Here is a 17,171-nt window from a genome sequence, read left to right on the forward strand (position 1 = left end):
CCTCCTGCTTGTTTGCCGGCCGACAGTAGGGCGTTTGTCGGTGGTTGTGTGTCGAAGGTATTTGGAAGGTAGGGCTGCTGGTTTTGACAGTAACGCTTTGACATGTGAGGGTTAGCAAATTCCGAGCGAAAGACTAGTCCTTTCAGGGTTGACAGTGACGACGCTCTCGAGCACCGTAACCCCGCTGGGGGGCACTGCCGTGGCATCTCTCCCCTCCATGGTGGAATCCTTTGGTGAAACCCACGTCCTGGTTTCTAGGGCAGACGATGACAACACCATCAGCGTCATAACCTTCTTGAAGGCGTTGTTTGAAGGTCCATTTCCAGCTAAACTCTTGTCCATACTTTATCCTCTCGCAACAGCGTCCTAGGCACCTCAAGTTACTAAGTTAGCCACGTTGGCGGGTCTAGTGGGAGAGAACGGATCTATTCTTCTCTCTTACCCTCTCTCCCGTTAACCCTAAAATGTGTATGGACAAGAGTGTGTTGGGTGCCATGCTTTTGTTTGCTCCAATAGCTGGTATTTGTGTCATAGGCGTTTGGCTTGGCTAGCTTTCTTTTTCCTGATTATAGCCTACTAGGGCTATTTTCTTTTTTTTTTCTGCTATATCAATATAGAACCTCTTGTGCGGTTTGTTTAGGAGAAAAAAAAAGAAACCAAGCCTTAGATAGTAGGGAGTACCTTGAACCATGCACTTGACTTCATGCTACTACAGCTTCTTAACTCACAAACATTGGCAAAGCACAAATAAAACTTACGAGGGTATCCACTTGCACATCACTAGTGTACATGTATGCTTGCTCCAATGCCATGCGTTTATTCCGTGCTTGTTGCTTCCATGCTGAAGGCGTATTGTGTGCTTAACCTCATATTGTACAGAATGTGATGGATTGTACACAGTGCCCAAAAAAAAATCAGCAACGAACATATCATTTCAAATGAAAAGACATAACTTCAATTACCATTGGCTAGCCCCCGAAAAATTAGCAGCCGGTAAATGGACACTAAAAACACTAACAACGCCATCAAGCTCCGGAAGGCATGGCTGACCTTCGTCGGCAGCAGGTAGGATGTACCATACGCAGATAAGACGAAGCCTAGTGCAAGAAGCAATGGGAACAGATGCTGTCTCAGCTGCACCTTCAGAACCTGCATCGAACGCACGCGCACAACGCCAGCTCCATGCGCAGCGGCAACAGATGTGGCAGAAGGGTGGCTCGAATGAACCTTACCAGTCCTCTTCTCATACCAAAAATACGGCGATCTGTCTTGCAACCTCGCATAAACATGACCAATGTTGGCGATAACCGGCCAGTCTTGGCCTTCAGGGAGGCACTTCTTGAGGAGTTCTGGTTGCGCAACTATGTTGAGTGTGTCAAGCCTTGTAGCGTGTTGTTCCAGCCATTTTGGAAGTCCCACAAGCTCTCTGTCTCTGTCTATCAGGTTGAGGTGACATAATGAGGTGGCACTGTAAACGTCAAGCAGATTGGGGCAGCTGATGATTGTAAGCTCTTGAAGAAGGGGGAGTTTATGTATCGCATGAAGACTCTTGTTGGACTGTAGGACCAATTCTTTGAGCAACGGCAGGTTCTCAACAGTTTTAATCCTATCAGCATGTATGACACACATGCTTGTCAGAGCTTTTGAGTGCTCAAGGCCATCTGGGAGAGATTTCAAGTTGGGACAGTTCTCCAGACTAAACTTACGAAGCCGAGGCAGATCTCCTGTTTTGAACCCTGTCCATGATTCTAAGTTACGCAAATCTTTGATATGCAGATCTTCAAGCTTTGGAAATGCAGGTGGATCAGAGTCATTCACTTGGTCAATCTGCTCTAATGCAGAGTCGTTCGCTTCGTCGATCTGCCCTAATTGAGAGTCGTTCACTTGGGCAATCTGTTTTAATGCAGAAGAGTTAACTATAGATAGGAACCTCAACTGAGGAATCTGGTATAGTTGGGAAATGTTTCTACAGAATATGCAGTCCACAAGGATAAGTCGCTGTAGATTTGGCAGTTGTAAGGCTGAAATCCAGGAAGGGTACTGATTACCAAGATATGCTACAATCTTTAGAGAATGCAATGACTGAGGAGGACTAAGATCTTCAAATATACTCTGTATTCTTGTAGCCTCAACGTCATCAATTACTTCAACATGTCGGCTTTCATTGCTGCAGCAGAGTTCAAGGTTTCTGAGGGAATTCTTACTTCCTAATGCTGCTTTTTGTGCCTCCGATCCATCTTTAGCTCTCTCTATCTTCAATATCTCAAGGCTGTTCAACTTCCCCAGTGAATTTAGGTCTTTGAGAGGCCATGCATCACGGTTTTTTTCACATGTAGTTTCGTTGTTTACAACAAAACCATGCAGTAAACTGAGATGTATCAAATTACTTAATCCTGGAGGGACCTGATTCAACACAGTGCCACGAAGATCAAGAATTCTGATATGCTGCAGCTCTTGTATACATTCAGGAAGAGAACGTAGCCCAATGCAGCTTTGCAGACCCAAGAAGCGGAGATTACCAATGCATGCCATTGATTTGGGGAGCTCTTTAATTCTAGTAAAGGAGAGGTTTAGGTGCCTGAGGTGTAGTAATTTGCCGATTGATTTTGGAACTTTTTCAATCGATGTTTCCGCGAGGTCCAAAACTCGCAAGAACTTCAGCTTTTTGAAGATGTCATCCAGGCCTTGACTACTCAGTGGATTTTTAAAGAGAAGCAGTGTCCTCAATTTTGTTAGTCTTTCGATATCTTTGGGTATGGCAGTCAGTCCCTTGTTCATGATAGATAGACGGCGTATTCCAACTGCAGGAACATTCATAAGCTCAAGATTACCAGAAATAATCTCATCTTTGGTCAAGAATTGCACAAAGGACCGCACTCGGTTATGCATAATACATTGTGTAGTGTCATCTGATCCTGGCTCCAGCTGTAGAAGGTTTCTCAATACCAGTTCATCGTAATACTTCTTTGCTACTTCTTCAATATTGTTATCCATCCCTGGTTCAACAAGACCTTCTGAGATCCATAGCTGAGTAACCAAGTGACGATTTATCACAATATTTTCGGGAAACAATGAACAATATAGGAAGCACTGCTTCAGATGAGATGATAAGTTGCAATAGCTTAGGAAGATAGATCCCATAACGCCTTGGGTTCCCTCAGGAAGGTCCTTAAAGGACCAGGCTGAGTTTGCATGTACTGACAGCCACTCAAATTCCGTTTTTCTCTTAGTACGCAAGACACTCCCAATAGTATTTATGGCCAAAGGAATACCATTGCATCTTTCAGCAATCTTCTGTCCTATCTCCTTTAGATCTATAATCTCATTCTCTTTCAAAGAAGCCCTGTTGTAAAGCAATTTCCAGCCATCTTCACAGCTTAACTCTTGTACTTCATAGATATGAACTGCTTTCATTTTTGCAGCAACATTTTTGTCTCGAGTAGTAATCAAAATTCGACTACCATGAGCTGCACAGTTTAAGGGACCCTCCAGAAAGTCCTCGTATATGTGCCCACTCACAACATTGTCGAGCATAATCAAACATTTCTTCTTTTTAATTATTCTAGAAAGCATTGTTTCAAAATCTGCTCTTGTTTCTAAGCCACGGGGATTTCCTCCACCCGCACTGATGATGGCTGACAGTAAGTCTGTGTCGGTGAAATCTGTGGATAAACTTAACCATATTGTAATATCGAAAGCACTTCTGGTCCTTGGATTATCAAACAATTTCCTTGCCTGAGTAGTCTTGCCTATCCCCCCAGCACCAACTATCGCAAGAACAATTATATTACTGTCATCATCATCATCATTGGTCAAATTGTCCAGCATGCTATTGAACTTATCATTTGCCTCAACTACATGATGATAGAGAATATCAGCACCTAGATGGGAATTTGATCTGTCGAGTTGACTTCCTTGTTCAGTTTCTGTTGCTTGTTCATTATTGGGTGTTGGCGGTGGTGCCGAACTCTCGGAGATGAAACTAAACATCCCACACAGGTTCTTTAGGCTCTCTTTTAAATCTTTGTGTTCAAGCCTCCTGCGGTTAAGTGGAATGCCTAACTTCTGTAATATCTGGACACAGATGAATATTGAATGTATAAGTCCACAGAACATGTAGAAAGGAAGAAATGCTCAAAATTTAACAGAGAATAACTAAGATGTTAGAATCTATGTCACGTTATGAGAGTGCAACAGTAACCACACGACCTGACACTATAAGGGCTGTCCAGTTATTCCAGTGGAAGTAAATATGTGAATTACTTATCAGCATGCATGAATGCATTGATTTGCACCAAACACTAGCTAACACAGTAATATGGCTGTGCTTTCATCCAGAGAGAGATTATTGTACCCCAAATTATATGTTAATGAAACTAATATTGTTTCCTTCCAGGTACATTGTCAGGTGAGTTAAGAGGTTATAATTTCTAAAAAAAAAAAGATTTAGCTAAATAAAAGAGAATTTGGGTATAACCTCTACTAGCCAACTAGTAAGAACTTATAGTATTTCAGCATACTACATGTTTTACCCTATTTTTGGTAAAAGGCTTCACATGCTTAAATACCAGGGTACAGTACAAAGCGCAAAGAGATTGCGCATTCATATCGGACTAGTTTTGATCAAGACTGACTATTTGTAGTGAAGAGACGCTTTAGAGGGTCCGGCCTGGCCCTTTGTTAAGATAGGCATACAGAATGATGAACATATGGAGTTAGTTCACTGGCTTGGCTGGGAAGTGATTTTGAACTATAGTAGATTTTGGTTCACAAATCTGTAGTTGAAAGGTCTTTTGTCCGTGCTTAGACATGCCATCTTTGACAAAAGATAAATTACATGGTTCTCAAGGAGTGGCCCAAGTATGCATAGCACCCAATTTATACTTTCATTCTTCCTTCATGTAAAAGACTAGAATACCTTTTCTTTACTAGCATATTGCCCGTGCCTTTTTTTTTCGTAAAACAACAGGAGAGGCTCCTACTATGTTAATATGTTAATAATAAATAATGTATGGCATATGTACAGTATATTGCCCGTGCCTTGCAACAGGATTTTAATTAATTAAAGAAAATTATAATTAATGTGTCATTACCATCTCTTAATTGTTGTATACATTTGTTACTGAGATGTGAATCCTTTGGCCCCACACAGTCCTTTTTTCTTTCTCACAAAAAGAAGAGAGTTGGTGGTATTGGTTGACATGTGGGCCCTCTAGCCCACATATCCTTTTTTCCTCTCCAAAATAGAAGGTTGGGAGTTGGTGGTGGAACCACCACCACCACTACTCCTTTTTATAAGGAGTATAATAGACGATGCTAGAAAATCGTTGCTAATGCGTCCATATGAGTCCTAATGGGATTTAGGGCTCGTTTGATTTGTTGCCAAAACTAACTACTATAATTTGGCAATGCACCAAACATTTTTGAGTCCTAATGCAATTTAGTGCCTGTTGATGTGTTTGGGAATTTTAAGAGTAGAATCATAGAAACTTCCGAAACTATTAAATTTTAGTAAGGCCATGTTTGGAAGATTAGCTCAGGGCTAATTTTGAGAGCTAATGTTTAGTCTTGAATTGGTAGGCTAAACATTAGCCTAGGATGACATGCTTGGATCCATGGGCTAATTCATGGCTAAAAGGTGAAGAGAGAGGGAGATAAGGCTGCTTTTTTATGGTCCCCACAGAAAATTAGCCCCATTAGCATCCCTTGGAGGGGCTAATGTTTTAAGGAGGGCTAATTAAATTTACCCTCAAATTAGCCCACATGTTTGGATCTTTGAGGGCTAATTCAGGGCTAAATGGTGGGGGCTAATAATTAGCCCATGGAACCAAACAGGGCCTAAGGCAGCATTGGCTAAACTATGGGTTTGTTCACTTTGTTGCCAATTTCAACCTAATGCCAAAATTCGGTAAGTTTTGATGTTGCCAAATTTTGGTTGTGGGATGTATTTAGTTTAATGCATTTTCAAAATTTGGTAGTGTTTTTGCGAGGAAAGTTCCAGAACTACCAAATTTTGATACGGTGGAAAGTGGCAATAAAGTGAACCGACTCTGTATATGTTTATGTTTGGTTTGTTGCCTCGCAGAATTTTGCCAGGGTTGGAAGTGGCAACAAACCAAATGGCCCCTTACAACCAATTTTCTCCATTCGTTCTCAATTATCCTGGATTTGTTACTGCGACTACTCTGTATTTGTTACTGTCAATGCCACCAGATCTATTTCAGCAAAATTAGAAACAAATGCAGCAATAAAGACTAGTAATAACTTCTGCTTTTTTTATTTGTGTGTTCATCTACTGTTCCAGATGGGGAAGAAGAGGAAGAAGAAGCCGCGCTCACCGATTTCCTGGCCGAGGGCTGCAGCGACGGCGACAGTTTGCTCTCGCTCCGGTGGCGCCAGTAGTCGTCGACGAAGTCCTCCGCGGCGTACATGGCCCTCCGGAGCTCGTCGAGCCAGAACCTGGCGGCGGCGTCCTCCACCTCCTTCCTCTCCACGCCGGGGAGCCTGCCCTCGGCGTCCGCCAGCGCCTCCCTGAGCCTGCGGGCGTCCCCCTCGACGCCCATCGCGCGGCACGCCTCGTCGCCGAGGACGCGCTCCAGGGCGCGGCGGAACTCCGGCACCACCGCGCTCATCACTGTCGCCATGGCCGTCGCGGCGGCGACGGCGAGCGCTTGAATTGAATGGTTTGACCAGGCTGGAGCTCCACGCAGCTAGTGGGGCTCAAGTTTGCCATCGACGTGACATGATCGATGTCTATACAGGTTAGCTAGCAGGGATATTCCAAGACCTCTCACCATATTTTAATCAGATGTTTTACTGTTAAAGTTATATAGGAAATAAAAAATAGTATATTTTAATCAGAGGTTTTATTACTGTTAAAGTTATAGGAAATATTTTTTTTATCTACCGTCACTACTCAACTACTCACAACATTATTTTTCCTATTTAACTGTACATATTTTCTTAATACCCGTATTCAACTTTAAAAATTCTTATATTTCGCGATGGAGGTAATAGATATTGTAACATGTGGCATATAACCTCAGCTATTATGCTTCTAAAGTTTCAAAAAACCTCACCAGTATTAAAATTTTGATTAATTTCAATGCATTTGGAACTATTTTTAGAGATAAATTATCAACCTTATTCCAGAGCATAGTAATTAAAATTTTCATATACACTATATGTTTTAGAATTTTGAAGTAAATTTGTGCTCAATATCCATAAGAATGGGGTTTTATAAAACATTTTAGATCACACATCATAATACATGTGGTTTGACTGTAAAACATGGGGTTTTCTAAAATTTATTGTTTTAATTATATATATCTCGTAAATTTGGAAATTCCATATACTTCCTCTCCTCATAACCTACAAATATTTGTTATTTACAAAAACAACCTTTTTCATAAAGCATGCACTAATCTTTACCCATAATAAAAATTAAAGTTATTTTTACAAAACTACAAGTACTTTGACAAAATTATAACAAAACTATAGAAGCACATTCACTACAAACTACGTATTCAAGAACAAATATTATTTGTGGAGGGATGGATCGTACATGAGAGGATGGGAGCCATTTTTTGTTTGTTTTTTTTAAGGTAGTGACTCACTTTTTATTTTGGGAGTAAAATATATGAATGGTACTTAAATTTAGAGCGGATATCACATATGTATGTAAACTTGAAAATTGCACATCTAAATTCACCGTCTTGATTTAATGAACCATAGTCGATTCAAACCAAACCTTATTTGACCGCCGATGCGGCATTCCACGTAGCAACACTTTTATAGCCAGCCCCTTCCGCGGTGGAGTGGCGGAAGAATTACGATTTACTCTTTCTCGCAACATTACCACCATAAAACCCACAAAATCCCTATATACTGTACTTATATTAGAGCTAGCTAATCTGTTATTCTATACTATACATGTTAGCTAGCTCTAACATGAGTATTTAAACGCTTTTTCTATCATTCTTTCGTTGAATACATCGGCTGAGAAAGAAAAGGAGAACAGAGAAAAGGAAAGAAGGGAAATGCTGCTGGATCTATTGCCTGTTTTGCCGCTCGTCGGGCGGTCAAGTCAAGACTCGAGCCTGTTGGCTGTCGCTGGGCTCCACGACAATGAAGAAGAAGAGGACCGCACCTGTGGATGCTGCAAATTGGCTGGATAAGGATGCTTTATGGCCATTTGTATTTTGTCAATCATTTTTTTTAATTTTCCATTTATTTAACTCACCAATTCTAGGCTAATATTAAAAGTCAGTGTAATAAATAAAAGGATTCAATGGAAGAAAGGAGTTTTTTAGCAAGAAGAAAGGTGCATTTGGAACAAGGAAATTATTCTACGTACATTTCTATTTTTCCAAACATGAATGGAATTTGTTAAACATATTTTTCAAACAAGACCTAAAGTAAGCCTCTTCAAAGCTTTTAGAGTTGTTGTGGACTAGCATATTCCCTTCATCTTTAACCAAACATCTCTTTAATCCTCACAATAGAACATATCACACCCTGTCCTGCCTCAATCAATTTAGATAGTCATCTAGAGAACGGAGCGAGTAATATACTGCTAGGACCCATTTGGAATGAAGAAAAAAAAGGGCATTTTTTTCTGCTTTTAATTTAACTATTACCAAACATCTTAGTAAGAAGACAAAACTATTCCTGCAAGAGTATTTCTTTGGATTGATCTACTCCCTCCGTCCCCTAATATAAGGGATTTTGACATTTTGTTTGTATTGTTTGACCATTCGTCTTATTAAAAAAATTTAGAATTATTATTATTTTTTACTTACTTTATTATCCAAAGTACTTTAAACATAATTTTTCGTTTTCTATATTTACACAAATTTTTTAAATAAGACAAGTGGTCAAACAGTGCAAATAAAATGTCAAAATCCCTTATATTATGAGACGAAAGGAGTAACAATTAGTAGTGCCCTTACTCATTACTATGAACTTACATGACAGATAAATTGTTGGTCAACCCTATCCCAGTCTTGGTTTTAAAATATATAGATTGCGCATCTAAGACCGAGTTTAATTCTAAACTTTTTCTTCAAACTTTTAACTTTTCCATTACATCAAAACTTTCCTATAGACACAAACTTTCAACTTTTCCGTCACATCGTTCGAATTTCAACCAAACTTTCAATTTTGGCGTTAACTAAACACACCCTAAATAGTTGATGACTTGGATGGACCACGCTGCCAATTGGCCATTGGCGTTAATTAATACTCCACTGAACACAGGATAGCCGAAGCCTTAGCTACCTGTTTGATGCTTCCACCTGTTTGCTGATTGCCTCTCCTACTCCAGATCTGCAGACCGGTGTGAGGCAACAATGGCTACAATCCTCGCGGCCTTGGCACCGACCGTCGCGACGCTGCTGGGGAACCTCGTCGCCGACGAGGTCGGCCTCTACGCCGGGCTGAACCACGACGTCCGGAAGCTCAGGAGGAGGATCGAGGACATGAGGGCCGTCCTGGAGGAGTACGAGTCGGCGGCCGCAGCCGCCCAGGATGCCGACACCAAGAACTGGCTCAAGCGGTGGAAGGACATCATGTATGACACCGACGACATCATCGACCGGTGCCGGATCGAGGCGGAGAGGCGCGGCGGCGGTGCGACGGCATGGCCGCGCTTCAGACTGGTACTGCGTATTGATAATAATCTTCCACAAAACTTATCTCTGTAATTAAGCTCATTGTAATGCACTGTGTCAGCTCTACTTGTAGAGAATTGCCTTGGTTGCTCCATTTGCTTCTCAACCCATATATTCCAAATTCTGCAGATTGCACTAGTCTAAAGCAACTAATCATAGTCCAGTACAAGTTTGGAAGAGCGGATGGCTATGTGTCTCAGGCTCAACGCAGTATATATCAAACTGTTCATAGTTTGCTAGACATTCCACTGAAACAGAAACCCAGCACCGGAATACTGCACAGCCTGTGAATTTGCTATATTTCTGATTTTCTGTCAGACCGATGTTTTCTTGCTTCCATAAATCCCAACGGTAAAGGACACATTCCAAAGAAATTTAAGCAAACTTGGCTCCAAAGTCTTGGTGTCTCTAGAAAAACTTTTGAATCAGCCTATACATTCAGTACTCTTACTGCTTGTGTTGAAAGTGAAACATTTAGACGATAGGTCACCCTGGCCCGTATAATAACTCCACTGCGATCATTATGCCCTTAATTAAAATAGATGCTATCAGGAACGGAGCAAGATCCTCCAACGGTTTTACCTGATACAACCTTGGCACTATCATTGGTTACCATCGTTGAGCTCCTCAGCTATTTCTTGTCCATATACTAGTGGCCATTCTTGCAGGGCCCAGTTCCTTGAGAACTGAAATACAGCTTATGCAATAATAGTCACTTCAGGTCTATAGAACTGCTGTTGTCGTGGCATTTCTGTGGGCTTGACATAGTCAATAGCATTGTCCACTCCTAGAACAAAATAAAGAGAGAGGAGTGAAAACAAGCAAACAATCAAATTTCATTCATTCTCAATCAATATGAGAAGAACAATCATACAAATAACACCATAATCATGTAAAAAAGAAAAGCCGTTACACAACAAGGTAACAAGCAATGATTACCACAGCCAACCAGTGACAATGTTTTCTGCTCTGTTAACTGTTCTTGGTAGGTGCACCATATTAGCTTCTTTTTTGTTAGATTACTCCATAATAACAAAGGATGTAATTGCATTAAGCTCCCACACAATTAGTTAACCTAATCTTGTACTACAATTACATTTCTGGAGCAAAAACAGCAGGGATCGGTAACATGATAGTAGTAGGAAGGACATTGCATGGATGGGCCTCAGTGAAATTCTTGAAATTGAGCTCATATTTGAACTGGATTAGTTTTTATCATCTCTCGTATAACACATGTTATCTCTCATATATAGATCTTTTTTTGTTTTATTCTAACAATATTACTTATTAATATCAGGAACGACAAGTTACGACTGTACTAAATTGCAAAGTCATTGATGTCGATTGTAAGATTGCTAGAGCTATAAGAAAGTTGAATATGAGTTCAGAGGAGTTATCAAGGAGAAAACCAATGCTAAGAGATGCAGGAGATGAGCGAACTGCAGGAACCACAAGGTCATATCTTTATTCTGCTCCAGAAATTCTCCCAGTCACTGTAGGAGCTGATATTGAGAAGAGCACAAGGAATCTAATTGATCTGTTAATGAGGGAAGATAGAAGTAGATTATCTCTGTTTGCAGTAGTTGGTACTATTGGGGTTGGAAAGTCTACTTTTGCAGGAAAGATATATCATAACCAAAATATATGTGACGCATTTCCTACCAGAGTATGGATATGCCCCTCCAGGCACTCCAACGATATAACCATATGGAAAGGCTCTACAAGAGCAGCAGGTGACGAGGAACTTCGTAGCATTATAGACGGACAGAAGTTCCTATTGGTGATCGATGATCTCTGGACACCTAATTGTTGGGATAGTCTATCACCTCGTGTAAGACAAGGCAATCCTGGTAGTAGAGTGATAATTACAACTAGATACAAGAATCTTGCGAAACGAATAGGTGTACCAGGAAGACACATCTACCAAGTGAATAAGTTGGACGAGGATGATGGTTGGTCCCTGCTGCAGAACTTAGTTTCAGATATTCATGTGACAAAGGACATGCAAGATACTGGAAGAAGAATTGTGCAAAAATGTGATGGCCTCCCACTGACTATTTGCAGTATTGCAGAAGCTCTGAGAGAGCATGACCGGAGGGCAGGGTGGGAGAATGTATATAAAAATGACTTCTTGACCTGTTCAACAAACATACAGGGTGCTATCAACATGAGCTACAAGGATCTGGGGCCCTATCAGAAGCAATGCTTTCTTTACTGTGGGTTGTTTCCTGCAGGTTTCGTCTTTGAGAAGAACTATATCACTCAGCAGTGGATCTCAGAGGGTTTCATTGAGGTAACATCGAAAAATTCTACACCAGAGGAGCTGGCTGAAGAGTATTTTGAGGAACTGATCATGAAGGGCCTTCTACAGATGATAGAGGGGACTGACACGATAAAGCGAGCCAAGATGCCTCATATCCTACAGTCCTTTGCACAAGGTCTTTCAAAAGACGACAGCTACACAGGTGATATCGAACATTTGAATGATGCATTTGAGACTCGCCACTTCAGGTTTACAAGCGAGACCACGCCTGCACCAAATGAGATTTCAAAGTTAACGAAACTGAGAACATTGCTACTCTTCAAAAATGAACACAAACCTGGTGGCCTGGAAGAACATCTGAGAAAGCTGACACTTCTACGAGTTCTCGACCTACATGCTACCCCAGTTGAGTCTCTCCCTCCAACTCTGGGAAGATTAGTTCACCTCAGGTACTTAAATCTTTCTGAAACTAAAATTGAGGAGCTTCCAGAAACCATCAAGTACCTGAATTCTCTGCGGTACTTGATCCTCAAGGGTTGTCCTCTCAGCACACTACCAAAAGGTATCGGCCAACTGAAGAAACTGAGAAGCCTTGACATTTCAAGAACAAAACTGAATACTGCAGAATTCAGTTTTGACCAACTAAATGAATTAAACTGTTTGTATGGATTTCTCGTGACCACCAAAGCATGCGAACCTGATGGATGGCCTTTGCAAGAGTTGAATTCTCTCAGTAAGTTGACAAGCTTACATATCTTGAGGATAGAGAAGTGCTTGAAGAGCGAAGATGCAAGAGATGTATTGTCAACAAACTGCCAGCTCAAAGAGCTGGAACTATGCTGCAGTAGTGTTGGGCAACCAATGGAGGTGCCTCAAGAAGTTGTTCGTATAGAGGGGATATTCCAGGAGCTACGTCCACCAACATGCATAGAATCTCTAAAGCTAGAGAACTATTATGGCCGCCAATACCCATTGTGGATGCCAGTATTAACAAATCTTCAGCAACTTGGCCTTCACAGCTGCATTAATTGTGATACACTTCCAACTGCATTAGGTGAGCTTCCACAGCTGAGATTTTTGACAATTACAGGATGTAATGCACTACGTACAATTGGAACTGAATTCAGGGGATACCAACAAATTGCTTTTCCAGCACTGGAATACATGCAAATTGAGAGGATGTTAAACTTCAAATCATGGTCGGGACTTCAGGCTAATGACATGCCTGTGCTTCAGAAGTTTGTGATCAAGTGCTGTCCCAGTCTAAATTGCCTTCCTTCTGTCATTGTTCATTCTACAGCATTAACTGTCTTGCATATAGAAGAGTATGATCATCTAGAAAAGGTTGAAAACCTCCCTGTGCTGAAGGAATTAACTGTAGTCAACAATGGGAATCTCAAAGAACTCTCAAACCTCCCGGAACTCCAGATCCTTGAAGTTAATAACTGCCGAGAATTGAATAGTGTAAACGGTGCCACTTCATTGAGACACCTTCAAATTGAAGGTAGACACTTGGAAAAACTTCCTGCATGGTTGGCTCACCATACTTCCAGACTGCAAAGACTTGAAATGATTGGAACATGGAATCTGCTTGTTAGATGCTTTGATGAAGAGTCCACAGACAGACCTCTTATAGAAGGAATACCATATGTCTGCGGGAGGACTTTGGATAACAGTACTTTCCCATTATCATATATGAGGAGTACAAGCATGGCCATTGATCCTACAGATGGTCCTATGATGCAGGAAACACAGAATAGTAGTACTCCTGGATGGCATCTTAACTATGGTACTCTGCTTACAATCCTGGTTCTTTGTGTTTGCCAATACCTTATCAACATGGCAGTCCCATCAATCAAGTAGAGGATATGATCAGCCCACCAGTTACATGTCTACTAGTTATCAATTCAACAAGGGCTTTTGTTGATTGCTTCTTGTCTTACTAGCCAGAGCCGCATCCAAAATTTGAATTTTGAAACTTAATTTTTTTGGAGTTGATTTTGGGATTCTTTTTTCATTGTAGCCTATTTCCCAGCCTTTTAACCCACTAAAGAATAGAGATGTAAGAGTTTTACCCATAAATTATTGTTGGTTCATTTTTCCACGACTTATCAACCCTAGCTCAACTGATAAGGTTTGATGAGTTAAACGCTGTGAAATACTTCATTTGAATCCGTATGGTTCGGCCGGCTGTTATCGAGTATGTATCACACTAAATAACTTTCTTGAGAAAATGCTTCATTAATTTTATCCATCCTTGTGAATGATGTGCTAATAACCCCATGTTTACACCCCCACTACGTCTAGTGTACAATGAGGTGCACACTGGCCTCTAGTTTTACATCCCCTGTTTAAAGCTGGCCTTATGCCGTTTATCCAAAAATGAAAATCTCTATCTACTATTATAAAAATTGAAGATGTTTTTACCGGTACTTTGGTACATCATCCGTGTATGAGTCGGTTTTTAAGTTTATTTGGTTTTGGAAATATAGATCTATATTTGAGTTGTTTTAAGTTCATTCGCTTTTGGAAATACAAAAGAAGTCGTATAAGAAATCTCTTTAAAAAAACTCACATGCTAACTTAAGACGATCGGACTTCTAATTGCAGCTCATGATTTTCTAAAAAAGTATATATCCAAACGAGTTCTCATAGTAGATTTCACCTTAACTAAAATATATATAACAATAATAAGATTTAAATAGCCTTCACCCGTTGCAACACACTGGCAATAAAAGTAAAAATAAAAACTAATAAAAGGACTATTTGTGGTCCTAACTGAATTTGGCCAGATTCTCATTGAGATATTGGTGGCATTGATTGAAACAGAACAGTACCGGAGTAGTATACGTACCAAATGCCTTACCCAAGACCGGCGATAGGGTTGGTGCCGGCCCGTTGCTGTAGGCAGCCACTAATGGAGCTTCGGCAGCAGTCAAGAGTGGAATCGCCGTCCGTCTCGTCTCATCTCCCGCAGGGGGGGTGGCGGCGACGAGGACCGATGTGTAGACGAGAGGACGCCGGCGGCCGGATTCGAGGGCGGGAGAAGGCCCATGGCTCGGCTCGAGGCAGGTGGGGTAGACCACGGCGTCGCTGCGGCGGTGGCAAGGGAATCGAAGAGCGACGGTCTGGGACTCTCTGGGTAACCCGGGGAGGGAATTCATTCCCCACCCACTACTAAGAGCAAGTTTGATAGTATAACCCACTACTAACTCCAAATCATCTATAACTAATATGGTAATAGCCAATTCATACAATAGTTGCTTACTATACTATTAATACCTGGTCCCACCTATCATACACATATTACGCCTTGAAGTCCGTGCTGCAGTTGACTACAGATCTGTCTGTTGCTCTTCTCTCTTTTTCTTTATCTCTTTAAAATATGTTTATAGGTTATAGCTGGCTTAATGCCTACTACTGTACTTGCTCCAATGCAGACGCATGCGGCTGCGTTCGGCTTTGATCAGTTCCCCAACTCTACCTCCTTCCTTTTCCGCGCGTGATGCTTCACAAACTATTAAACGATGCGTTTTTTTTAAAAAAATAATTACTCTCTCCGTTTAGAATATAAAAAGTTTTAGAGTTGAACACAGTTGTCCAGATTCATAGCTAAAAATGCTTATATTTTAGGACGGAGGGAGTACTTTCTTAATATCCAGATTCATAGCCGAAAGTTGTTGCATTTTGGGACGGAGATAATAGGTAGAAGTGAATGGTGGAGGGTTGTGATTGTATGAGCAGTGGAGGTAGGCGGAAAAAGTGAATGGTGGATGGTTGTGATTGGTTAGGAAGAGAATATTGATAGAGAAGTTTATATTTTGGGACAAATCCTGATGGCTGAAAGTTGTTATATCTTGGGATGGAGGGAGTATATACTTTTAAAAAATCACATTAATCTATTTTTTTAAAAAAAATAGCTAAATCATGTGCTAATTAACCACTTCGTTTTGCATGTTTAGAGGCCCAACTCTCACCCCAGACTTCCATAAAAAACAGTATAAAGGAATAAACTCTCGTTACTTCAATGTTTTAACTTAATATTATTCTAATTATTAAGCTAGATTAGTTGTATTATATATAATAAATAAAAGTAGAATAAGTTGTGAGATATTTGTTTGAGGTATGGATTATTTGGGTTTGGGAGATTAAAATCTATAATGTCCTTTGTTCAGATGGATAGATGGATAGTAGAGGTGGGTAATTTTCAGTCTCTGGAGGTGATAGGTTTTTAGTCACCCATTCACCCAATAATATGAAAGGAGCAGCTTTGGAGGAGATTACCTAATCCGGGTTCTAGATTAACGCAAAAGAAAACTCACACAAGTAACTTTAAAAAAATCATATTAATCCATTTTAGATTACTCCTGAGACTTTAGATTATAATAATCTTGAGCTAAACCAAATAGGATCTCATAGGGAGAAATAAGATTATTTGGAAACTTAAAATGTCTTTTAAGATTAATATTTTTATGTTTTAATATTAATATTTTTATGTGGTAGGATCGTTTTAACTAAAGATAGTTTGAGATGTTGCTTGTATGAAAAATGAATCATTATGCCATCTATTCTTTGAGTTCCATTTTTCTAAATTTCTTCGGGGAGCTATACAATTCTCTTTTGGACTTTATCCTCCTCGTAGTATATCTCATATGTTTGGATATTGTCTTGTGGGTATTAGTAAAAGAAATTAAAAAATATATTCTTGTTGAAGCTTCCGCTGTATGTTGGGCTCTTTGGCTTAGTACAAATGACATGGTTTTTGATAAAACACCATCAAAATCCTATTTGCAGGTGCTTTTGAGGGCAATGTATTGGCTTCGGGGATGGGCTCAATTACAAAGGCGTGATGAAGATATCAAGCTAATAGATGATGAATGTCATAAACTTGAGATGACGATTATGCATCTATTTGCTAACTTCGGGTGGAGGTTCTCTAATAGAATTCAGTAGTTAGAGGATCTTTTTCTTTTGTTGGTGTTTATTAGTTTGTGTTTGCTTAGCTTTGTTTATGCTATCGATCACGAACTTTCTGTGTGAGTTTTCTTTTGTGTGAGTTCTATAATAATTGGCTGTAGCTTTTTAAGTAAAAGCCAGGATGTTTCATTCCATTATTTAAAAAAATCAAATAGGGCCTCATATTCTCACATATCCCGTTGTAACGCAACTTACTAGTGGTAGTAGAAAAAGAGCAATAGTTACGAGTTTAGCCCCTCCTCCAAACGCTAGAAACGTAG

At 40.3% G+C, this 17,171-nt stretch overlaps 2 protein-coding genes across 2 annotated transcripts; one reads left to right on the top strand and one right to left on the bottom strand.

Annotated features, from left to right (window-relative positions):
* Nucleotides 1-702: 702 nt before the first annotated feature.
* On the bottom strand, nucleotides 703-6,705 carry LOC127778639 (putative disease resistance protein RGA3). Its single transcript, XM_052305258.1, has 2 exons — nucleotides 6,339-6,705; nucleotides 703-4,074 (listed from the first exon to the last, which is right to left on the bottom strand). The coding sequence occupies exons 1-2, from the start codon at nucleotides 6,642-6,644 to the stop codon at nucleotides 955-957; spliced, it is 3,426 nt and encodes a 1,141-aa protein (XP_052161218.1). The 5' UTR covers nucleotides 6,645-6,705; the 3' UTR covers nucleotides 703-954.
* A 2,580-nt stretch (nucleotides 6,706-9,285) lies between these two features.
* LOC127778506 (putative disease resistance RPP13-like protein 1) lies at nucleotides 9,286-14,045 on the top strand. The gene is made up of 2 exons (XM_052305126.1): nucleotides 9,286-9,659; nucleotides 10,969-14,045. Exons 1-2 carry the CDS (start codon nucleotides 9,351-9,353, stop codon nucleotides 13,795-13,797), a joined length of 3,138 nt encoding a protein of 1,045 aa, XP_052161086.1. The 5' UTR covers nucleotides 9,286-9,350; the 3' UTR covers nucleotides 13,798-14,045.
* Nucleotides 14,046-17,171: the final 3,126 nt, after the last annotated feature.

The sequence above is a fragment of the Oryza glaberrima genome, chromosome 7, assembly GCF_000147395.1.
Source record: "Oryza glaberrima chromosome 7, OglaRS2, whole genome shotgun sequence".
Taxonomy (NCBI): Eukaryota; Viridiplantae; Streptophyta; class Magnoliopsida; order Poales; family Poaceae; genus Oryza; species Oryza glaberrima.

Excerpts from the sequence above, each read along its gene's own strand:
- LOC127778639 (XM_052305258.1), bottom strand. The coding sequence starts at position 6,644 with ATGGCGACAGTGATGAGCGCGGTGGTGCCGGAGTTCCGCCGCGCCCTG. Across the intron at positions 4,075-6,338 it reads AGCCCTCGGCCAGGAAATCG|ATATTACAGAAGTTAGGCAT; the intron begins GTGAGCGCGGCT and ends ATCTGTGTCCAG.
- LOC127778506 (XM_052305126.1), top strand. The coding sequence starts at position 9,351 with ATGGCTACAATCCTCGCGGCCTTGGCACCGACCGTCGCGACGCTGCTG. Across the intron at positions 9,660-10,968 it reads CATGGCCGCGCTTCAGACTG|GAACGACAAGTTACGACTGT; the intron begins GTACTGCGTATT and ends TATTAATATCAG.